At 47.1% G+C, this 25391-nt stretch overlaps 1 protein-coding gene across 8 annotated transcripts in view; it reads left to right on the forward strand.

Annotated features, from left to right (window-relative positions):
• HECTD4 (HECT domain E3 ubiquitin protein ligase 4) overlaps positions 1 to 25391 on the forward strand; it is a 4298785-nt gene that overhangs the window by 1010108 nt on the left and 3263286 nt on the right. For all 8 annotated transcript variants that reach the window (XM_069619495.1, XM_069619492.1, XM_069619493.1 and 5 more), the window contains exon 23: positions 414 to 518. In XM_069619495.1, coding sequence (XP_069475596.1) covers positions 414 to 518 — 105 coding nt within the window. The remainder of the gene's footprint in view (positions 1 to 413; positions 519 to 25391) is intronic.

The raw sequence follows: 25391 nt of genomic DNA on the forward strand, positions 1-25391 counted from the left end.
GAAGCGCAGAGAATGTTGACACAAGTGCATTGGCGTTGTGAAATGGGCAGTACATGTCTAGTGATCTCAGCCTCAGGGGCGGGTGATATGATTTAGTGCCGCCAGGGCAGTCCTCCTTGGGCGATGCGGCAACAGATAAGATTATCACAAGATGGCCGCGCCCTGCTACCTGTTTTCGCATGTGTTAAAAAAAAAAAAAAAGAAAAAGAGGAAAACTATGGTAAGGTGCATAGGAAATGTTTGTACGATCGATCAACCTATGCTTAAAAACACATGCCCGAACCCTCGGGACAATAATTTATTTGAGCGCACTATTCCTTTAATATTCAACAATGATTGGATGAAGATTTAAAGATAAAGCACAAATGTTACACATGTTCTGCTTTTCATGTGTCTCCTTCTCTCTTGTGTAGGTCGAAGGAGATACAGTTACTTTCTCCTTTGAAATGAGAAGTGGCCGCGAGCACAACACTCCAGACAAAGCAATGTGGGGATTTTCATGCACTGTTAGAGCACAGGTGAATACATTGATCTTTGTTTCTGCATGCCCTCTCAGATGCTTCCTACTGTTTCTTGTGTCCACTTGACCTAACTTGTGACATTTTCTGTACAGTACGTTTATATTTCTTGGCATATGTTGTTCATGAACATGTTTTAGATGATGAAGAATAAAACCGTACTTGCTTTGCAGAATGTTAAAGTTGTTTGAAATGCACCCTGGCAGTTTGAGCAGTTTCTTTGAATCTACTTTGCTAAATAAATCCCTAATGCTTACAGAACAGAAAGCACATTCAGGCACAAGTGCACCCAGCCAACTTTAATACACAAACTAACTTGTAGAGACAATCTAATAGAAACCTACCCTCTTCTTTCTTCTTGCTTGCATGACCTAATGTGCCAGGATGCCATGCCAATGGCAAAAGCTGTACTATACTAAACCCTACTAACATAACATTGTTACGATTGCCAAGTACTGAGCCATCCGGTTAGAATGAATTATGTATGATAGTAACTACTGTGCATCTAGTCCACAGTTACCTTTCCGCAGTGCTTATGGAATAACTGCCAATTGAGAACAGAGATGTTTCTGAAGAGCTAGGATGTAGGCCTGGCAGTGCCTGGCTCTGTCACTCCTGTCTCCATCTGCCAATCTGTTTCCATCTAACTTAGCCTGGACCTATTAAATAGATTGCTTAGCAGGGATAGAGAGTTTGGAAAATAGGTACTGTGGAATAGAAGAGCAGTAGAAATATGGTGAGTGCATCCCATTCTCATTCTTCTAATGGGAGACTTCAAATCAAGGATCAGGAAGGTGGCGTTGGACCTTATCCATAATCTAGCCAAGGAGATTGGGCAAATGGAGTATTAGGATTAGTGCCTACAGACAATCATTCTAAATAACATCAAAAGACAGATGTCTCTAAAAGATCACAGCTGCTGGTTTGGCTCTAACTGCATGGTTATGGATCCCTTTGGGTGCTGGATGCCAAGTGACTCTTCAGAATGCAAGCAGCAACTTAACTGCCTGTTGATGCATTTGTTTTCCAGATTCTGGCTGCCATAAGCGATGACCATTGCGGCTGAGTAGTGGAGTGCTTTTTTTTTGTGTGTCATGGTTAACGATAACATTGGCGTGCCTGCCAAACATCAAGTTTGTGAAGATCATGTTGCCCATATCAGAGATGGACTGGGTTTCCCACTTTATTTTGCCCATAAAATGTATTCTACATTTACTACTTCTTGCAATTACTTCTTGATTTTACTTTGTCTGCATCTTCGGATCATTGATATGGTAATGGACATGGTTAAGGTTAGCGGTAAGGTAGGGTTGGGGTCAACGGTAGAGTTGAGTGAATAATATGGGAGAGAAAACAAGAGGGTTGCAAGGTAAGAAGAGGTAAAAGTGACTGACTAAATGTATGGCAAAGAGAATGCAAAAGAAATGGACATATCCGATTCAAGGTGGAGAATAGTATCTCCTGCCTAGTCTATACCTCGTCACATATTTGGAAGAAAAGGCGAGGGGGTGTTGCAGGGTTTTGTGTTGCACTACTGGGTCCTTGTTCAAAAAACGCATTGCTTAGATGCTGAAAGAGCTTGTAGTTCGCACACTCTTGGGATTGATAACTGCCCCTTAAAGTAACTAAACACAAGTTAACATTTGCCATGCCTTCAAGGAACTTATCAGTCAACATTGAACTTTATTCATATTCCAAGATCGAGTGCCCTAAAATGCCTGTGCCACATAATTTTGGCTTGTTCTTGGCCACATTGTTGTGTGGTCTTCTTCCTGCCTTGCCAGGTCATGAAATCCCTTATAAGGTCATACACTTGCCCCGGAAAGCTGCTGCTTTCGTGGACTAGTGATGCATTTGTGTGTGGCCCTGGAAGTGGGTGAGGCCTTTCTAGTCCCATTCCACATCTGTGGTGCCAGGGAGTCTAGGTGTGGGACATGAGTGATACCAGTAGTTGTCCCTGATTGGACAATTACTGGCTGTTTCAATGGTGCGGATCCTTTCCGTTGGTGGGATTGGATTTACTCCAGCCTCAATTATGCATGAGAGGACTCCTGAAACCAGTTCTTTAGATCAGCATTGGAGCCAAGAATCCCTTGTATAAGACCAGCTGACTGAATATCCAAAGAAGACTCCTAAAGAGGCCGGACACCCTTTCCTGCGTGTGTCCTGGTGTGAAGCCCTGTAGTACTACCTAATCTCTGAAGACCCTGAGCAGTGCTTCAACCCCTGGAATAATGTACCCAACTAGACTAGTGCCTCTCGAGGATCCAGCCATCCTGAGATTTCCGAAGTGTCCCTGGAACACTCAGTGGACTGACCAGCTCTCTTGTGGACTACATCACCAGAAAAGTTGTGGTTGCACCCAGAACTTTGGTAGTCCCCAGCTTGTGGTACAAGTCACCTTCCCTCTGAATTTTGACATCTCAGCGTCAAGGGACTCTGTGCTATGGGCGCTCCTGTGACCCCCAACTGGAAGGATACCTTTGTGCGGAGACAGTCTCTGGAACGCACCTTCCTCCGACCTGTGAAGTGTCTTGAAGATGATTGCATCAGTGAATCTTGCATATCTGCATCTGGACTGACCTGACTGGAGGAATTCTTGCACCTGCAGCTCCTGGACACCTCTCACTAGAGCCAACGGTGGGAAATTAACCTCCAGCGACTACCAGCAGACCCATCAAGTCATCTGGGAACATCTGCGTCAGGGCGGGTAAGTTAATGCACTGCATCTGTTCTCCATAGGATAACATTGGGAACAAGTCGCTTTGTCTCCTAAACCTTCCATTCCACTGCCTTTCGGTCGTCTAACCTGGGTAGTATTTCCTGGAATATAAAAGATTCTTTATTTACCTTAGTAAAATTGTTGAAGAATAGTTCATCCCCTCACCAACACAAGTACATTCTTACTTGCCTGCAGAGAATCCTGGTGAGAAGCATTGTGCCTCCTGTGACATTTGGGTACCAGATCCCATTCTTCTTAGGGATTGGACTGCTTAAGCTTGGGAAATCACTTATGAGTTGGTTCTATCATATACTGCATTATCTTACCTCCTGTGTTTATCAAGTCATTTGAAAGCATTTTATGAACCTTTGGTGAATGTATATATCTTTATTATGTCGAGTATTGTGCGATATAACCTGCTAGTTTCATTTTTCAGTGTTTGTAGAAAGCCTAGAATAAATATTTGTATACATTACTGTCTAAATTGAATTATTGTATATTATATTGTGTGGACTCATTGAGGGCCTCTGACCCCACTCTCACTCTCTTGAGAATAGCCTTGACTGCTCTCCACGTTTACCTAGATTGGGTTCATTACAACTAGGGTGGCTTCATAATATCTTTCCACCAGGCCAGATTCTATAACTCCATCTTAAAAGGCGCCAAAAGCTACCAAGTGTGTATGACATGGAGCAACTTGAAACCCAAGGCTCTTCAGAGCTGAAATGAAGGATAGAATACTAAATTCTGTTGTAGCCAAAGGTGGATAGCTTCAAAAGTAAAGCATTTGTCTGACGAGGATAGCCTGCACGTTTGAATACTGTGGAAGGGCTGACTTACTGTGGCTTTACATCCTCAAGTGCCCTTCAAAATGTGGTAATAACGCCTGCTGTAACGGCCCTTTGAAGCTGGAGGCTTCTGGCCTGTGGCACATATGAGGACACAATATTATTACTATGAATAGTTCCGTTTGTGCGCAAGTGCAAAAACATATCCTCTTCCTGTGATGAAAAGAACACACAAAGTCCTCATAAGCAACACAATGACCTAAGGTTAACTGTTCATGAAAAAGTCTGCTAGGTTTTTGAGAGCAGCTCAGGAAGTCTGCCTTCCCTGGCACCCAATAGGAAAGGCTTTACTTGGCAGGCATTTTGGGACACAAAGACGATGTATTTGTATTTATTTGTTATTTATATAGTGCCTTACGCTAAGGCACTGTACAAAACCAATTAATAGTACAATTGAAGTGAAAAGGGGTAGTACAATAAAAACGAACTTAAAAGTAGAATAGCAGTGAATAGACCGCCGAGCGAGAGGAAGAACATTAAAGAAATAAAGAGCCAATAAAGAAAGAACCGAAAAGAGAAAAGCACATGGAGTGCGAGATACAGTTAAAAGAAAATGGGTTTCAGAGCGAAGAGTACGAGAAGGAACATAAAAGGAAACAAGAGAAGTTAGATAGATGGGAGCAAGTCCATGAAAGGAATTAAATACTATACAGAGGAAGTTGAATTTAAATTGAGAGTGAAAGAGTAGCCATCGAAGAGAAGCCAAAGAAGCAGAGATAGTTGCAAATAGATAAGGAATATAGGAGACGGATAGAGGAATTAAAAACAGATTTTAGAGATACTAAATGAGAGACAGGAAGACCAAATACGAGTACAGACCAATGCAATAATTGAAAAAAGATTAAAGAAGAGATAAGGGGGAGAACACCAGGGGGCGCAGACGGTAATGGCCGCCTGACTCGCAGCTCAGTAAACAGCGGGGGAGAAAGAGAAGAGAAAGTACATATTTCGCTGCCCATTCAATCCCAAATTAAACTCAATGGTGTCTGATGTGGAGGCTCGGGAGGTTTAAGCCTCAGATCTGTTTGTGAACCCGCCAAGAGACAGCAAGCCAAGCATGAAAGGAGGCTGGGCAAGCAGAGCGACCGAGCATGATCCTGCAGGGCTGTTAGGAAGAATTCTCTGTTTAGGCTGAATTTCCTAACCTAGTGAGTCCCCCATCAGCTTTGCTGGATTTTTGGGGTTTATTTTTTTCTCCTGCCAAGAGTGAGACTCTTTTACCATCACTCTTGGACATGTTTGGAGTGTGTTTCTTTGGTTTGCCTTGTGTGAATGGGCTATGGGGTCTTTTACTCCATAGGGCTTCATGTGTTTTTGTGATGTGTGTTACACAGCACCCTCAGTGCAGTAACACAGGGGTGTCATAGTGACTCCCCAGTATAGACTCCATACCCTGGGACTGACTACTGTCTCCCAGGACCTGCAAAGTCACCATTGACTTTACTAGTCTTAAATCCTGAACAGAACCAGTACAAACCATCATATTGTGGACATACTGGCTGGGGTAATTCGATTGCCCCGGGGTCTGTTAGTCGAGGGGGCACGTCTCCGTCCCCCCTCATCGAGTTTTGGCTGGTGGCAGTGGAAACTACTTTTTATATTCAACCGCGAATATTTTCCTATGGGATTTCCCATTGTTTTAGGCTAATACCTTTATTTATTTATTTATTTATTTACGGTGGCCTTGAACATACCGCCGGGTTATTTCTTTATTATTATAACTCCGGTTGGTATTTTTTGCCAAAACTTGATTCTAAAATGGCGTTGGTGTTCACCTCTGTAACTCTGACCCAAAGTGGAGCCCTTTGTTCCACTTTTGGCGGGCTTCTCCACAGAAGCCCTCCAAAGTGGTGCCACTCTGTCTGGGGTACTTAGGAGGGGTGGAGGGGGATTTAGGCACCCTGGACTGAGTTACCTTGGTAACTCGAGTCGCACTCCGTCCTGATTGGCCCAAGTGGTGAGCCGGCCGGCTCACCACTTAGCATGTTTGAGTGACAGCTAGGCTGGGTGAATGGGGGTTTGCTGCATAAAAGCAGGGCTTTGGGGACTGGAACTTCAGAAGTCGCCACAGGACCTAAGAAGCCGAAGAGGGAGAAGCCGAGCCGACCTGCCGAGACGATACCACCGGTGAAGCCCTGCAGAACCGTCTCACCACTTTTCCCGACGACAGAGGAGATCTCCCGCCAGAGAGTCTTCTTCCCTTAACTGGTGGGGACAACCAGTTGCTGCCTTCTTTTCGCCGTCCCGAAGCATCTCGTGGCCGCCTTGCCTGTGCCAAGCACCCTGGCAACCGGGATACCACTTTTTACCTCAACCGCGAAAGAGGGATACAAATCCTTTGTGACCGGAAAACTCCACGGCTGGTCTCTTCCCTGGTAGTGCAACGATCTGCAGCTTTCCTCCACGCCGGGGATCACCTCTTCCCCTGGACGACGCTGCGACTTACACCCACTACCAGGAACAACTACCACCGCTGGAGGATCCTTTCCACTTTTAAAGGTACTGTGTTCCGCCCGGCCTCCCTTGCCACCGATTGTACGGGGTAGATTTAGCCCTCGGCTCTCGAACCTGGGTAGGTCTGGGACACCCTAACTAAACTTTCCAGAACCGTAGTAAAACCTTTTTCTCTCACCTGCAAAGACTGATGACATTGTGTGATCTTGGGCATATTTTTCGCCTGGCTCCCTCTAAAGCGGGCCCCGAACTAATTCTCCTTGTTCCACCATTGACTGTCTTTGCTAACCTTATGTGAAAAGTGTTTTACCTTACTGCTCTCTTTATTTCTGCCTTTTCCCTCCCTTTTGGTAATACTTGTTGGAGTGTCATCTAACGTTAAGCGCTCACCTCTGTTTGGAAATAAGTGGGGGTAACTTAGAATTGTCCAACAAATGATTAGGGATGTACATATGAGTAATAGTAACTGTGTTTGACTTTCTTATCTTTTCTATTGTGCTAGTGTAATTTATGAGTGTACCTTTAATAAATAAGTCTATACTTTTACACCTAGCTCTGGTCAGTGTTTGCTTGTGCTACTGGGCCTCTGTACCTATTATGTATCCTCTGTATACTGCCTAACTCTTCTTGAGGGAAGTCTGACTGCTCAGCCACAGCTACCACAGTGAATCTGTGTGGTACAGACTGCTACCAAGTGGGTTTACTGCCAACACCTGTAGACTTAAATCTTTTGCAGTGGTCCCAGAGGGAACTGCACAGGTTTCTGCCTAACAAGGGCGCATAAAGGAGGATCAGCGAGGAGGGGGGGGGAGGGGGGGAGGGGGGGGGAGGGGGGGGAGAGAGAGGAGAGAGAGAGAGAGAGAGAGAGGAGAGAGAGAGGAGAGAGAGAGGAGAGAGAGAGGAGAGAGAAAAAAAAAAAAAGCCAGCCAGCCAGCTCAGAACCCGGCAGCACTCCCCCAGCTCCGATTTAGCCTGCCTGCAAAGGGGGGAAGGCGTCACACCTACACAGGGGCCAGCCCCCATAATAACAAGTGAGCAACAGGGCAGGTAGAGAGACAAAAGGGAAACCTGCAAAGGATCATATAAATGGGAAGACCTAATAACACCCCCACCCACTCTGGAGGGGGGTTGTTTGGGTTCCCCACACAGTGAGGGATAATAGTTATCATACAACTGGTGAGCCAGGCACAGCCAAGCCGCGGAGCATAAGGGACAGTCCTGAAAAGGAGCAATCGTAGGCTCTCAGAGAGGGCAGGGGCTACCTGCACAGGGTATAGCCACAGGAGGGCTTGCAGCGCTGCAAAAATTCAGCAGGGAAGAAGACTCCCAACTACCTGATGCCCAGAAACCTGCATTGACAATGGGGGAAGCCACTATAAACGAGGACATTGCCGGTGTCATGGCTGAGATGAGAGCCCTTCGTACGGACATTCAAACATCCATCTCTGAATTGCGGGGAAAGATGGAGAAGATGGAGGGGAAGGTCGAGAACCAGGAACATAACCAGCTAAACACTGACCTAGTGGAGATGAGACTGAACACCAGAATGACCCGACATAGAACTGCGAGAAGAGGTTGCCCTGAAACTGGATGATCTAGAGAATAGGAAACGAAGAACAAACCTATGTATAGTCAGACTGGCAAAAACAGATGGAGAAACACCAGCCCATGTTGAAAAGAAAGTACAGGACATTGTGAACCTCCTCTATCAAGCGGAAGGAGGGAAACCGTGCAGATTTAAAGAGCCCACAGAGGATGAAGAGTATTTAGTGGCGGACCACTAACTGCTTAAATTCCTCCATTACAAAGAATAAAACTGAGATCCTACTTAGAGCGAAACACATGCAGGAAGTAGAATACCAAGGATCCAATGTGAAGCTGTTTCAAGACCTGTCGGGCTTTGCCCTAGGGCGACAAAGGGAATGCAGGCCTCTCACAACATGGCTAATGGACAAAGGGATTCGATACAGGTGGGCATACCCCTTTGCGCTGCTACTTGAGAATGATGAAGAATACAGAGTCACCACAGCAGAGGAGGCAAAGCAAGTGCTTCGACACCTAACGGAGGGCACAGGTGCAAGGGCATTGACTGGCCCATCAAGCTCACACATCTCCATGAAAACGCTACCAGATGTCAGGCCCCAGAGGCGCAAAAGAAGTAAAGTGGGAAGGAAATATGCAAAGTTGGACAGTCCATCATCGACAAAGCCGCCCTGAACTTAAGTGAGGGAGGAAGAAGCCCAAGGAGAACGATTGGTGAGATGGAAGGGGCAGGCAGGTGAAATGCTTGCACAACCTCCGGCGGACAGGAGTTTTTACCAGGTGGCCCTCATTTTAAAGAGGGAGTCTCAGTAAGGGGTACCATGGTTGTTTTACCCAAGGTTTTCTTTTTTTGGATTTTGGTTTTTTTGTTACCAGGGGGGTAGCAGGGGGAACTGACGGTGGTGAATAGGCCAAGAGGGAATTAATGCAAGGAGGAAACTGGAATGGATAGGGAGATAAGCGAAATGCCCCAATCCACGAATGGCGGGGAGGATGACGAAAATGGCGAGAGAAACCCTCCTTAGAGTGGGGACAATGAATGTCAAAGGGCTGAATTCCCCCACAAAAAAGGTCCCTGGTAGTGCAAGAATTAAAGAGAGCTTCCCTGGATGTCCTCCTCTTAGACGAGACAAGACTGAAATCATGAGTAGGAAAGACCACTGAGAGGAGGGGGAGTGGGACATACCTTTTGGGCATCAGGCACACAGAAAAAAGGGGTAGTAGGCTTGATTTTGCACAGGCGGCTCCGCCTGGTAAATCCGGTGGTGCAATCCCTGATGGGGGACAGGCTATTATTGGTCCAGGGTAGCTCGGAAGGGACATGGCTTACGTTCGCCCCAGTGTATACCCCCAACTAGGGCCAGAACACATTCAATGAAGAGGCACTGTCTATCATAACAGCCAAGAGACGAGGTGCAGTTATAATTGGGGGCAATTTTAACTCATGGGCTGACATGCATATGGACAGACAAGGAGTGAGAACTGAGCACTTGGTGGCTGGGGGGTATATTTAAAAAATGCCTAGCGATTAGGGGCCTGATGTATAGAGGGTCCTACACCCAGACCAAAAGGGCTACACATTCTTATCAGGAGTACATGCGACCTTCACTAGGATAGGCTACCTACTTCTGGACAGGGAATACAGGTCATGACTAAGAAGATCTGACCTAAGGGGCTGGTCAGACCACGATATGGTCGCATGGAACTCGACATATGCGGTATGAACAAAAAGGACTCAAGTTGGCGCTGCAACATGTTCCTCTGGTGAGACAAGCTCTTTGCCCAGCTGTTAAAGGTAGCGCGAGGAAGGCCGCCTGGAGGGGGATCCTAATAAGTGAGGGAGCCAGAAAGAAACGGGAATGGAAGTTACAGGAAGAGAAGGTTCGCAAAGAAATTTTAGAGGTAGAAGGCAGACTAAATGGCGAAGGGAATTCTGAAAAAAAGGAAATTGTAGACACTCAAGCAGAAGAGGATGGAACTCAAATTGCTGGGAATGGAGAATATGATTAGGAAGTTAAAATTCTTAAAGCAAAGATTCTGTGAAAAAAGGGGATAAAGCTGACTCATTAGTGGCAGCCAGGCTGAGGGAACAGAGAGGGGACCGATGGGTGGACCATATTCAGGGAGAGGCGGGACATTGGGCCACAACCTAGGAGGAGGAGGCGAGCCACTTTGCAAAGTACTTTGAAGAGCTATATAAAAGTGAGAGAAAGGGGGATCAAACTGGGTTGGAGCATTACCTAGACCGGGCAGAAATAACACAGCTGAGCCCAAAAGAAAGGGATTGCCTAGAGACCCCTTCACATCTGAAGAAATAAGGGCGGCTGTAGCTAGATTACCAACAGGAGGTGCCCCAGGAGAAGATGGCTACACCATGGGATTCTATAAGAAGTTGTCGGGAATTCTTGCCCCCCCCCCCACACGGCCAAACTGTTCAACCACATATGGGAAACAGGGCGAGCCCCACCAACATTCGAAAGGGCACTCGTCATAGTCATCCCCAAAAGCGGCAAAGACCCAACCAACTGCAAGTCATATCACCCCATCTCCCGCTTAAACACAGATGTAAAGGTGTACACCAGGACCCGAGCTACTAGACTGGAAGAAATCTTACCCTGCCTTATACATCCAGATCAAGTGGAAGGGAAGGAAAGGCAGAGGATGGTTGCGATGCGCAAAACCCTGAATATTATGGAGCACTCTAGGGTGGAAGGGGGAGACCATGTCTTGCTTAGCTTGGATTCAGAGAAAGCCTTTGATCGGGTGGAATGGGAGTTTCTCTTTGACACACTTAAGAAATATGGATTTGGGGAATAGTTCTTGAGGGGGATCCGGGCGATATACAGAACCCCGACAGCAAGGGTATCAGTCAATGGGGAAAAAATCCAGGGAATTCTGCCTGGGGAGGGGAACCAGACAAGGCTGCCTCCTCTCACCCCTCCTGTATGCCCTCTCCATAAAACCGCTGGGGAATAGAATCAAGAAAGAGACGAGCATAGAGGGCATTAAGGTGGGGAGACAGCAATACAAATTAGAAATGTATGCAGACGATATGCTTCTCTATCTGGCCAACCCTACCTCATCTATATCGAGAGCCCTCCAGGCCATAAGGGAGTATGGACGATGGGCGGGACTTAAGGTCAATATAGAAAAATCCACATTGTTCCCATATAGCAGCCCGACTGAGAACATGGGGAGCAAGCGTCTAGAACTGGGAATTCTGGTTGAACCAACTAGGCTTAAATATCTGGGCATATGCATCACTAGGGACACCAAAGACCTCTACGCAGATAACTTCACCCCTCTCTTGGCTGAGCTAACTACTAAATTGGACAGAGGTTCAAAACTGACAATGTTGTGGCTGGAACACCTCAATGCAGTCAAAATATCCATTCTCCCCAGAATCCTCTACATAGACCAGTTGTTGCCAATAGCCGTGCCAGGAGATCACTTTACGGAACTAAAGTGCTAAAGAACAGAATCTTATAGCAAGGGACGAAGCAGAGGATAGCATACTCTACCCTAATACACACCAAAGAAGAGTTAGCTGGCCACATATGTACACATATTACCGGGCACCACAGTTCCGTGCTCTGGTCCCACACCTGAGAGGAGAAAAGGACAAACAGTGAGTGGAAATAGAAAATCACCTGTTGAGGTCCTATCTGTGGGCACCAAAATCAGCAGTCCCGCAAAAAGTCAAAATCCATAGAATACTAGGCCCACTCCTAAAGTTGTGGTTGAACAACAAACACGAAATGAAGGATATCACAACATGGCCATTCCTGATGAGTTACCTATGGGCACCCTTGATTAGAAACAACATTCAAGAACCACAGCGCTTTCAAAAGTGGTTTGAGGGGGGTCGGACGAGGGACTGAAAAAAGGGCCCCTATCGTTTTTTCACTACCTACAACTGAAGGGGGTTTTGATGTCATTGAAATGGGGGGGAACAACCTACAAAGGGAACTAACACCATTTGAGGGTATATTGAGTACAGCCACGTCCTCAAGGGGACTAATCTCACAAATGTACAGAGCCCTATCGAGTAAAGAGACTGACACGAAGGAAGCCCTCAGGAAAAGCTGGTAAAGGGACTTGGGTAGATCTATAAGGACCTCTGGAAACACCTCTGCACTAACGCCCATAAAACATTTATCTCATGCCAAAACATGGACTAAAACTCCTCTACAGATAGCAGTATGATCCGGTGCGCCTCTCCAAAATGTTTCAGGGATCTAGTCCATTATGCTGGAGAGGGTGCAACCAACAAGCCGACTAGTGGCATATGTGGTGATCTTGCCCGAAAGTTCAAACATTTTGGAAAGAGGTTTTGGGCGGTGTAAAAAGTGTAGACGGCAGCAAGAGAAACTGTGACCCCTTGTTAGTGTTATTTGGGCTGGAAGAAGTGGAAGGACATTGGGAACATCTCTCGCATATGCCACACTTCCTCCTGCTAGCAGCAAGGTTCTGCCTCACTATAGGGTGGAAAACCCCAAAGCTCCCCATGGAAGGTATGTGGACCCGAAAGGCCAAAGAGATCTATGAGATGGAAAATATCACAGGGGCGCTACACGACCTCTCGCCCTCAAGGGAAATGGAGTTGGCACCATTCCTCAATGCATACAGATACATGATACCCACGTTCTACTCTGAAATCATTCTGTAATCCCCGGATCGCCAATTACTCGAATTTGATCTGCTGTGTGTGCGGGGAAGGGGTGGGAAAAGGGGTAAGTAGATAATATTGTTTTAAGTATTTGTTTTTTGGTTCCACAAAAAGTTCAAAATCTTAGCCGATGCCAAACATATGAAAAACTGTTATGGCAAAATGTTAGATGTGCACCTTGAAAAAGGCTTAAAGAATTTAAAAAAAAAGAAATTGGAAGCTTAGTGACATTGAATGTGAGAAGAGTTCCAACTTTACAAATATTGAAAAGAAGGAAATGACAGGAACGGGAGGTGATCGAAATGTGATGGGTGAAAGAAAGTTTGGTGTCAAGATGGGAGGCCAAGGTTACAGGCAGTGAGAGAAAAAGGGACGTGAGAAGGGGAAAATAGAACAAAAGGAGCAGAAACAGGCAGAGGAATAGTATTAGTAGGAGAAAAAGAGGACTTCATTCTTAGATGGATTGAGGACAAGAAAGTGGTCCAATATCCAGATTTTGATAGTGGAGAGATAGGCAGAAAGATTTGTGTTTATAGTTGATGTAAAAGAAGAAAAATATATAAATATTTGGGTCTCATCAGCATAAAAGTGACGAGACAAGCCAAAAGGTGATAATTTTAGCCAAGGGAGAGGTATAAAGAGCAAAAAGAAATGGGCCAAGAACAGACCCTTGTGGAACCCTGTGCGAAAGAGGGAGGGAATCGGAAACAAACCCCAGCCCAGGAGAGCCAGAAAAAACAAAATAGGAAAGAGATTGAAAAAGTACTGTGTGATCCATTCTATCAAAAGCAGCAGATAAGTCCAAGAGTATGACAAAAAAAGAGTATTTAGCATAGATAATTTATGTGGCCAATGCGGAGGACTGAGAATTATTGAACAGTTCTTCCTAATCATGAAAAAAAAATTATAATGTTGTTTCACTAAGTTGAGATGAAAATGCAATACAATTCTAAGCCCTGATGATGGATGGTATATCCGAAACGCGTTGGGGATTGTTAGGCAGAATCCTATGCAGTTCCCTTGGGGACCAATGCAAAAAGATTAAGACTACAGGAGTAAGCAGTAAACCCAATTGGTAGCAGTCCGTACCACCCAGATTTACCTGGTAGCTGTGGCTGAGCAGTCAGACTTCTCTTAAGAAGAGTAAGGCAGTATATACAATAAGGCTAAAAACACAGTGGAACAAGCAAACACTGACCAGAGCTTTGTATCAAAAGTATATAACTATTTATTTAACACACACTTCAGAAAATACACTAGCACTATAAGTCAAAGCAAGTTCAAAACACAATCGGAAAAGTATTTACACCTCCCCTAGCAATTACTAGACAAGTCTAAGTTAAAACACCACTTTTTGTCAAAACAGAGGTAAGCGCTTAACTTAGATGGCACTCCAATAATTAGGTTAAAGGGGGAGAAAAAGGCAGAGCATAAAAATAAAACAGTTCCCAACACTTTTCTAAGTCCAAAGCAAGTCAATGAAGGCAGTATACACTGTAGAGCTAAAGTTCATAAACCAGGCCCACTTTAAATGGTGCAAGGCAAAATGTGCCCAGGATCACACGGTTTAAAATGCACTAAAAGTCTTTGCAGAGTGTTAACAAGAGGTTGGGGTGATTCGAGAAGTAAAGTTAGAAGGTCTGGAGCCAACCCAATTGGAAAGCCAAGGATTTAAGGGTCACCTTTAGCAATCGGAAGAAAGGGAGGCCAGGTGGAACACAGTACCTTAAAGAGAGAGGAAGCTCCAGCGGCGCCAGTTGTTCCTGGCAGTGGATGCAAGTCGTGGATTCGACCAGGGGAAGAGAAGATCTTGTCGAGGAGGAACCTTGTAATCGTTGCACTGCCCAGGGAAGAGACCAGCCGCGGAGTTCGTCGGTAAAGGTGCGTTCCTTTTATTTGCGGTCAAAGTGGTGAAGCTTGGCTATCCAGTCGCCGGGGTGTTTGGCTCGGGCGAGTCAACCAACAGACGTCTTTGGAAGGCGAAGTGGCAAACTGGTTGATCCCACCAGCTCAGAGGGAGAAGACTCTTCCAGCAGAAGATCTCCTCTTGTCGTCGGGAAAGTGGTGAGATCGTTGCAGCAGGGCTCCACCGGTGGTGTCGTCGTTGCAGATGGCTCTGCTTCTTCCCTCTTCGGATTTCTTAGGTCCTGTGGCGACTTCTGAAGTTCCAATCCCAAAAGCCCTGCTTTTATGCAGAAAACCCCCCATTCAACAGCCTAGCTGTCACTCAAACATGCTAAGTGGTGAGCCGGGTGGCTCACCACTGGGCCAATTAGAATAGAGTGCGACTTGAGTAGCTAAGGCAATGCAGTCCAAGGTGCCAATTCCCCTCCCCACACATCCTGCGGAACCCAGACAGAGTGTCACCATTTGGAGGGCTTCTGTGGAGAAGCCTGCCAAAAAGTGGAACAAAGGGCTCGACCTTGGTCAGAGTTACAGAGAAGGACACAAACGCCATTTTTGAAAAGAGTTCTGGCAAAAAGACCCAACCGTGGATTTAATATTAAATAAATAAACCACCGGTATCTTTAACATTGCACCAAAAAGTGGTGCGTTTAAAATCAATGGGAAAATCCCATAGGAAATATTCTGGTGGAATATTTTGCGTGGTAACCACTGCCACCAGCCAGAAACTTGACAAGGGGGACTGGACAGTGCCCCCTTGAAAACAGACCCAGGGGCAATATAATTAACCCCTTTCCGTACTTCCACATTATGATGGTTTGTACTGGTTCTGTTCACGATTTAGGACTAGTAAAGTCAATGGTGACTTTATATGCCGTGGGAGACAGTAATCAGTCCCAGGGTATGGAGTCTGTTTGGGGGTCACTTTGACACCCCTGCGTTACTGCACTGAGGGTGCTGTGTAGCACATACACAAAAAATAGATGATACCCTATGGAGTAAAAAGAAAACCCCATAGCCCATAAGCACATAACAAGTCAAAGACATACCTCAAATCATGTCTAAGAGTGGGAGTAAAAGAGTCTCAATCTTAGCAGGAGAAAAAAACAAACCCCAGAAATCCAGCAAAGCTGCTGGGGGACTCACTAGGTTTGGGAGCCTTATAAGAGAATTCTCCCTAACAGTGATTATGTCAACCTAAGTGGAGTTAACTGTTTATGGAATATAATACTGCAAAAAGACACAACTTATTTTTTCTGATTTACATTGTGGGGAAATGGTTGACGCCCTTCTCTGGATTTGTAAAGAGTCCCAGGAACAAAAGGCAATGTAAATACAATTTTGGTTAATTTAGAGGTTGTTGAGGTGAGGTCACACCCGAACAACAATAAACTTTCAGTTCACTACATACAAGCCATCTTGGCTAAAGTTTTCTTTCCTCCTTTAATATATGTTTGTTAAAAATTGAATTTGGATCTATACAAGTATGTACAAGAATGCAAACAACTTAGTACGTTTGTCCTCAGTGCAATGTGCAATTTGCTACCTGTTGGCGTCAACAGGTTTGGTGGAATTAGGAAAAACATATTGACACCCTGTCCCAGATAACAGTCGAGCACTCGTAGATTTTGGCCCATCCAATGTGCCCAGCACACATACTTTAAAGGGCTTCCTTAAAGATTTGCTTGAACACACCCCCAATGGTAGTAAGATGGTGTATGTGATTAAAAAAATGTATGTAATCTTTCTATTGGTTTTCAAACAATTACAATGAATAGGGAGCAGTGAGACATATCTGTATATAAGAAGCGTTCTTTTGATATATTGACCACCATTCCCCACCCCCTAGTCCCACCCCCCAACTTAAAAAAGGATTGAACAGAACATATGGTACATGATGCATTATCTGGATAGGGCGTGGTCACATATATGGGATACATTACTCACCGTAATCGTATTCCTGATGCTTGTATCTCCTTGGATTCACATCCTACGCATAGGCCGACATCTAGTGTTAGTCAGAGTATTACATTATTTTTTTCCAAACTCAAAGGGACTTCGACAGGGCGTGCCAGTAGTACTATCCCCAGTGTGACCTCCACTGTACCCATGGTCCTTCACGTGTCGAGGTCCCTCAGATTTTTTTGTTTCTGATATGAGGTAGCATGAAGTGTAGCATGAGCACAGATGTTATGAAGCAGATAAGAAGCGATAAAGCCAGAAGAACATCTATGTGCCTTCTACTCCAAGAGGGGAGGAAGGGTGGGCGCATGTGAATCTAAGCAGATACAAGCATCAGAAATACGATTATGGTGAGTAATGTATCCCTTCTGAGGCTTGTGGATCTGCTTAGATCTCATGCTATGCATAGACTAGAGAGCAGTATATGGAGAAGGAGGTGGGTTGTCGGAAGGTACAGCAGCAAATAGATGTTTTAGCACCACTTGTCCCACCTGTGAATCTGCTATAGAATGTGTGTCAATGCAGTAATGCTGAGTAAAGGTATGTATGGAACTCCATGTAGCTGCTTTGCAGATGTTGTCCAAAGAGATGTTTGGCATTTATTGCAAAGTAGCTCCTGTACCTCTGGTAGAGTGAGCTTTTGGTGTGAAAGGCAGGGTTTTCTTTGATAGGCAATAGCAGAGCTGTATGCATTTCGCAATCCATCTGGAGATTGCGTTCTTAGAAATGTGATCACCCTCCTTGCGAGGTGGTATGGAGACAAACAGTTGATCTGTTTTTCTTCGCGGTTTTGTTTTGTGTTGAACTGCCATCTTCTTACATCCAGTGTATGGAGGTTTCTCTCAGCTAAGTTGGATGGATTTTGAAAGAAAGTGGGAAGTTCAATGGATTGGTTAACATGGAACTTGGATATCAATTTCGAGTGAAAACCTAGGGTGTTTTCTTGTTCTTGTGTATAACAAAGAAAGGATCTTGCACTGACAATGTTTGTAGCTCACTAACCTGTATTATTGAGGTGATGACTACTAGGAAAGCGGTTTTGTATGTTAGGTGTTTGAGGCTGGATTTGTGCATAGACTCGAAGGATGGACCCATGAGCTTTGCGAGTACAACATTAAGAGCCCAACTTGGAGGCAGGTTGGAAATCGTGGCGGGGGTAAAGTCTCTTTACTCCCTCCATGAAAGACTTAACAACTTTGACTTTTCACCAGGACACCTTGTTTTGTGAAGTGGTGAACGCGGACAGAGCAGAGCCGCTAGGTGAATCTTGACAGAGTTCATTACTAGGCCACAGTCTAGTAAGTGGAGCATGTAGTAAAGAATGTGTGTAGGGGTAAATTCAATAGGGTTTATATCTTTTGGTCTGCACCTTATTACAAATCTTTTCCACTTGTTAAAGTAGCAGTGCCTGGTATTAGGCTTTAAGTCGGGCTTTAATTGACCCCTGATGTATTGGAAAGGGCTGTCGAATCATCTTTAGACACATGTTTGCTGTTACCCGGGGGGCGTGGCTAACTGCGGTTTTCGTGCTGCCCAAACTAAAGAAAGCTGCCACAATTGCTGTCAAGCACACCGGGCTGCCCTGCCCAAAGTTTGAAGCGACTATGACTCCCCCCTTCCACAGGGTGCCGAGTCGCGGAGAGACGGCGTAGCGCGAGAAAATGGTGCCCGCCGCATGAATGGCTAGCACAGCGCTGGGCGCGGAGCCCCGGCTCACCAGGTTGCAGCAGCGGACACGCAGAAGGTCCGGAGAGCGCTGGGGAGACACTGCGGGCGAGCTAGGGCACAGCGAGACGCCCGCACCAGGGACCGAGTCGGAGGAAGGCAAGCAAATGTAGGCTCGTATGAACTGGGAGCCTGGTGTCCCGTAGCCCCTCACTAGGACTGATCTGTGCAGATTGGTGAGCGGCCCGCACCTCCAGCAGCAACGCATCGTTCCCCGGAGGTGCAGACATGGCAGCACCCTGAAGGAGACTGCATCCAGCAAGAGCTTAAGGCACACGTGGATCAGACGCGGAGCACCCGGCAAGGCGAGAAAGGCGAGGCTGGCCACTGTGAAAGCCTGGCGCCAGCGCACGAAAGAGCCCAGCAGAACGAGCAGTGGGCACAAGGTAAGGAGCTGGTGGGAGGGGGAGCCCAGACGGTTAGCTGCGGCCGCCGCGACTGCAGAGCGGGCCTCCCCCCTTGAGCCCCCGCTCGCAACGGACACGCCAAAGCCGGGGGTCTCAGACTTGGCAAGACCCGGACCTGCGCTTGATAAGCATGTACCGCACATGGTGCACTACCGCCACAGTGCAGGCGGAATGCACCGGGAATTAATAGCAATCCACGGCGTTCCACAATATTCACCGGCAGCCCCACCAGATGCGATCGAGGCCGGACTGCACCCAATACTAACCAACAACACCCGTGAGCCCTATATGAAGTAGAGCCCACAGTAATACAGACAACCAGCCGGACGTGGCCAGAGGGGGCCCCCTCACACCCTGAACTGAGGATCGCGGGCACCAGGCATCACATAGCAGGCCCGGGAACCCATTCACCTTACTCGTAGGGGAATGGAAACGACACGCACCGCTCCCCGAAGACTATGAGATCATTAAGGGATCCCCTAAAGGGTACACAACAGTACGGACACCCCTAGGCATTGCACCTTCGCCACCAACGGAACAGCTAGCTTAAACAACCGGCAAGCCCGCCCGCCCACAGTGTAATGTCCGCAAAAGGGGAGAGAGGCAAACAGAAACAGACCACCATGGAGACCTATGCGGCCGGTGGCACAACTAGATCAGACTCCAGCACCACCGACACCGCGACTACGTGGGTGGAGCCTCTTGAACCAGCTAACTCACAGCTCCTGGAAGCCATCCAAACGCTCCAAAAGACAATGGAAAGCAAAATAGACGCGGTGGCATTCGATCTAAACCTACTGCGCCAAGACGTCTGCTCCATAGCAGGCAGAACCGAAGCGCTTGAAACCCAGGTTCGAGAGAACACTGAGACCAAAGCCCACCTCCTCAAGGACATTGAGGAACTGGCGCAAAAGGTAAAAAACTTGGAGGATAGAGCAGACGAGGCCGAAGGGTGGGCGCGCCGAATTAACATTAGGATTTTAGGCCTGCCGGAAGGCATTGAAGGAAACGACCCCACAAACTATATTGAAGACCTCCTACAAGAAATTGGTGCAGAGAAACTAACGCAAGGCTTCACCATCGAGAGAGCCCATCGATCCCTCAACAAACTGCTGCCCTCGGGGACCCCACCCAGGCCAATAATCACAAAGGTGTGCTCAACTATAGAGATAGGGAGACGATCCTGGCATTTTCGAGATCAGGGGGCCGCTTTCAGAGGGACTCAGCGAAGATAGCCATATACCCAGACTATACCTTCCAAGTCCAAATGAGAAGAGCTCAATTCATTTACACTAAAACGAGATTGAAAAGCGCGGAGTGCGCTACATGCTCCTATATCCAGCAAGACTAAAAGTGCTGCATAGCAACAAAGCACACCTGTTCGACACACCGGCGGAAGCCAGAGAGTGGATGGACAGAGAGCAGTTCCCTGACCTCGAGCGGAAAGAGCACAAACCACGGCAACCCGCAAACTAGGTGGCCACTGTTAGCCAGCAAATTACAAGACACACACAGAATAATAGACCCAGCATTCTGAAACAGCAGGACTGATCCGAATAGGAGCCATATTGTATACGGACTGCTCTCAACTCGACAGCAGCCATGTCAGACTTCTTCTGCCCCCCAGAAGTAGGTTGGGTACATTTAACCTACCCGTAGGGCACCAAGAGGCCATTAAGAGGTCAAATGGAGCGGAAACGGGGTAGTCAGAATGGGGAGACCTCGCTAGACATGTTATGTTACAAGGGAGTTTAAAGTTTTTGGGAAAGGGAACCCGAGGGTTGTTATCTCAGTTGGGGAGTTATATACAGAAGAACCAAGACCACCCAGAGCACCGAAAGCCGCTGGAACCGAAAGAGAACTTGCCAGGAATGCCACCCTTGAACATTTGGCCACACAAAACCCATGGCTGAGAAAATCGTAATCATGACATGGAACGTCAGAGGAATGAACAGTTACGTCAAGCAGCGCCGGATCCACGCATTCATTAAACGCAGCAAGGTCGGAATCGCCCTCCTCCAGGAGACTCACCTGGACGCACAAAAGCTGGCAGCATTGGCCAAAACCTGGAAAGGAACACTGATAGGCACCACATACTCCACGTACGCGAGAGGTGTCCTAATCTGGATTGCACCAACCATTCCCATAAAATTGATGCACACGAAAATGGACAATGAAGGCAGGATGGCCTTGGTGCATGGCACCATCGAGGGAAAGGAAGTCTGCCTGATCAACTCTTACGCCCCCAATCACGATGCCACAGTCTTTTTCCGTTCAGAGCCCGTATAGAGATAGCACCTTGCTATGGGGGGAGACCACAATTGCACCCTCAATCCCCGGATAGACAGATCAGACAGCAAACACACCCGCCCCTCACCGCCTGCCAAAATACTGAAAGCACTAACACAACAACTTGCGCTTCTTAGAGACTTATGGAGGGAGCAGCACCCCGATAAAAGAGAGTACTCCTACTACTCAGCCCAGCATACAGGACACACTAGAATCAATTACATATTTGCGAGCTAGGAACATCAGACCTCCTTTGAGGACACACAATACTTGGCCAGGGTGCTGTCGGTCCACTCTCCTCTAATAACTTCCTGGACGGTGCTAGCGCCCAGACCCCCCGCGCCCACATGGAGGCTCAGAGGCAAAGCCCTACTGGACAAGGCCTTCCGTGAGCACATTAAAGAAAGCACGCTAAACTATTGGAAAATAAATGAAAATAGTGTGCAACACATTAGCACAGCATGGGAAGCGTACAAGGTGGTCATGAGGGGGGAAATGATTGCAGCCATGGGAGGAGCCCAGAGGTCCATAGTAACCTCTCTGGCAAGCACTGAGGATGAGCTGAGGGAATTAGAAACCAAAGCCTCCTCGCACCCAGTCCATATATGAAAAATGGTAGAGCTCAAACAAGCCTGCTTAGTGCACTTGGAGAGGTTGGGGAAACTCAGCTATGCAAAATATATATAAAGGAGTCACGCCCTCGGGGACAAACCAGGGAAGCTACTAGCTTGGCTTTACAAACGGGAGGCCCCCAGGAAGACCAGGCGGCACAGTAGCACACACGCAGGCCGAGATTAACTCTGCGTTCACTAGGTACTACCAAGCCCTCTATACCGACCCCCCGTCACCCACAGACACCGAAATAGATGATGTCCTGGACATCGTTAAACTACCTAAACTGGACGTGCAAATGGCCGAGGCCCTCGATGAGCCAATTACACCGGAGGAGGTCACAGCCACCATTGGATCTCTGCCATCCGGAAAGGTTCCAGGAACGGATAGTCTCCCAGGGGAGTTCTATAAAACATACAAGGACACCCTGGCATCTCTCCTCGCCCAAGTATTTAATGAAGCATTCGAAATAGGCACCCTCCCGGACACCATGAGAGAAGCTGTAATTATCCCATTACTGAAACCGGGCAAGGACGGAGAGGAGTGTGGCTCATACAGGCCCCTATCCATACTAAACGCAGACAACAAAATCCTGACAGCGCTACCTGCTAGGAGGCTGCGGAAGGCGGTCCCGCTATTGACCCACCACGATCAAACGGGCTACGTGCCAGGGCGATCCATCACAGAGAACGGATGCAAATTACACAACGTGATATACAGCACTAATGGCAGGCCAGGGAAATGCGCAGTGGCATGCTTGGACGCCACCAAGGCATTTGATTCAGTCCGATTGAATTGGCTGCTCGCCACCATGACCAAAATGGGAATTGGACCCACCTTCTTGAAGTGGACCAAACTCATATACACCAATCCCACGGCAAGAGTACACACAAATACTACCTATTCGGATAAATGGCACCTCCACCGGGGCACCCGGCAGGGATGCCCGCTTTCTCCCATGCTGTACATCATTGCCATTGAACCTGTAGCAGCATACCTAAAACAGGAGTACGGAGACGGGGGCATAGTGGTAGACAAAGTGACCCACCTGGTCTCAATGTACGCAGACAACATGCAACTTTACCTAAACCACCCAGAACACATATTACCATACATACTCGAGACCTTAGATGGGTTCCACAGATACACAGGGATACAAATTAATCACAACAACTCATGCCTCTTCCCCCTAGCTGCCCTAGGCGAGGCCAGAAAAGAAAGTCTCCCAACCATGGCCTTTAAGTGGGAGACCACCTCCTTCATATACCTAGGCATATCCATCCATCGCGACAACAAGACAGAACACGCCCTAAACACAGTGAGAGCCAAAAATAGTCTGGAAAATCAATGGACTTCTGGGGCAAATTACCACTCTCAATGGCAGGGAGAGCGGGGCTGCTTAAGATGGTGGCGTTGCCCCGATTCCAACATTTCTTCACCAAGTTCTTCAAAGACCTAAATAAGCTCTGCAGAAGATTCCTATGCAGGGAGGGAAGCACACGTTAGAAGTACTACACAGACCCTACGACAAGGGAGGCCTGAAAGTCCCCAACTTTGAATTATATTATCTAGCAGCCCAACTGAAACACATGATACAATGGATGGCAGACAAAGCCACAACGGACACCTGGCTACTACAGCCGGAGATCCCCCACATGCTTCTAAGAGACTTGTTCTGGACCCCACCAATGACAACCCAACATAATTCATACTTAATTAAACTAGGAATCCAGTTCGGGGAACAAGCTTGCAAAGCCATGAAAACAAATGACCCCTATTCCCCTCAGATCCCGATAGCAGCTATCATGACTAGCAGACCTGGGTGCCTGAATGAGATGAGGAATACATGGGAACCCTGCGGAATTTCCACCGTAGGTGACCTGGTAGATGACCAGAGCATCTTGACATTTGCAGAGCTGCATGAGACCTCGGGTCTACCAACTGGGCAGTTCCTACTCCACGGAGCGGTGGTAGAAAAGCTCACAAACAGATGGCCAGAGGCTGAGAACCTCGAAACTGGGCACAAAGCCATTGAAAACATGCTGAACGCCGCCGAGGGAGGTCACAAAACTTCAAGGCTATACGAGACATTGCTAGACAGCACAACTAAGCAGGACCTTAAGTGCAAAGAGAAAGGGGAGCAGGAGTTAGCCCAGCAATTTGAAGATAAAGAATGGGAATCCATAGCACACTACCACAAAAAAGTATCCAGAAACGCCCGGCTGCAACTTATACAGTTTTACATCATTAACAGAGCATACCTCACACCTGAAGTCATCTCCAAATTTAAGGGAGCAGGAGCCAAAGAATGCCCAAAATGCCATGAACTCCAAGCAGGGATGACCCACATGTTTTGGGGGTGCCGGTTGTAAGCACTAATTGCTACTAAGGTGGCCAGTGCAGGCATCACCCTGGAAGTACAGTCGCTGAAGGCGTGCATCCCGGGAAGATACAAAAAAAACAAGAACAAACTTCTGAACAGACTCAAGGACTTGATATACATTCTGATGAAAAGACGCATTGCTATGGGGTGGAAAAGCCCCAACATACCCAGTGTGACATTGTGGTGGGAAGACCTGCGTAAATGGTCGGCAGCGGAAACCGGAGCGTGGGACAACACCCAGCAAGAGCAGCATCTGGACATTAGCGAAGACCTGCAACAATGGGTGGCGCTCAGTATCTTTGTTCCATCCAAGTGAGGAAGTTTCCTCTAATGACGACACAAGCAGCCCATGATGGTCACCTGGCCAGGCTGAACTGAATACGTGAATAAAATGGTCTTGGGGGAGTTGGGAGGGGATGCGTGGAGGGGGTTATTAAATTGAGATTTCTGCATTGAAGCATTAATGATAATAACTGTTGTATTGTTAAATAATCCTAATAAAAATATTCAACAAAAAAAAAGAAATTCCGTTACCCGAGTGTTTGTCTGGTTTATTCGCGGTGTTGGGAACGATCTTCGGTGTCTGTCTGTCGACTGTTGGCCATGGGGGGTGTGCTTTGTGTGGTGTGCAATGTGGGTGCCTGAGCTGACGGGTGTTATCTCTGTAGCAGAACCGCCGGCCTGCCTGAGGAGTTGGGAGCTTGCATGCGGGAAGCTGTCTGCTCCTGATCGCCCTGTGCATCACTTAGGAAACCAATGCTGGAGGTTCCCTTCACGTCCATAGCAGCCTCGGCCTGCATGGTGTGATGGGCACAGCGCTTAGTCTTGCGGTGCATTAGTGTCTTGGGCCAAAAAGGTTAGCAGAACTTGCAATGCCTTTCGGGGTGGTCCCTGGGGAGGCAGAAGTTACGCACCCTGTGTGAGTCCTTCCAGGGAAACCTCCTGTTGCAGAAAGGGCAACATTTAAATGGTGTTTTTTTCCATAGTATGGAAAGATGGCAGCCCGGCGATGGAAAAGGGAGAACAAGGAAATAGGCATTCTTTAAAGAAACCAAGTTATGACCTCCCTCCACTTTCCCTACTGTGTAGGGCCGAGGCCCGTAGAAGCCTAAGTAGGCTACAGTCAAAGATTGTTGAGACGGTCCAAGTAGTCATCGACGAAGAATCTATCCTTGCAAGCCATCGCTGAAGGTCTTTAATACCCATTCAATTGTATTTTACCTCTATTCCATATACTGAATGTTATCTGTGGTTTATGGGTCCACTACCTTTTCCTCCTATAGGGGTGTTAAGTATGGGACATCCTGTATAGCTTCCTGACTCCCCCGATTATAACTGAACATCAAACCATTATT

Source organism: Ambystoma mexicanum, chromosome 10, assembly GCF_040938575.1.
Source record: "Ambystoma mexicanum isolate Mex_15411 chromosome 10, UKY_AmexF1_1, whole genome shotgun sequence".
NCBI classification, from domain to species: domain Eukaryota; kingdom Metazoa; phylum Chordata; class Amphibia; order Caudata; family Ambystomatidae; genus Ambystoma; species Ambystoma mexicanum.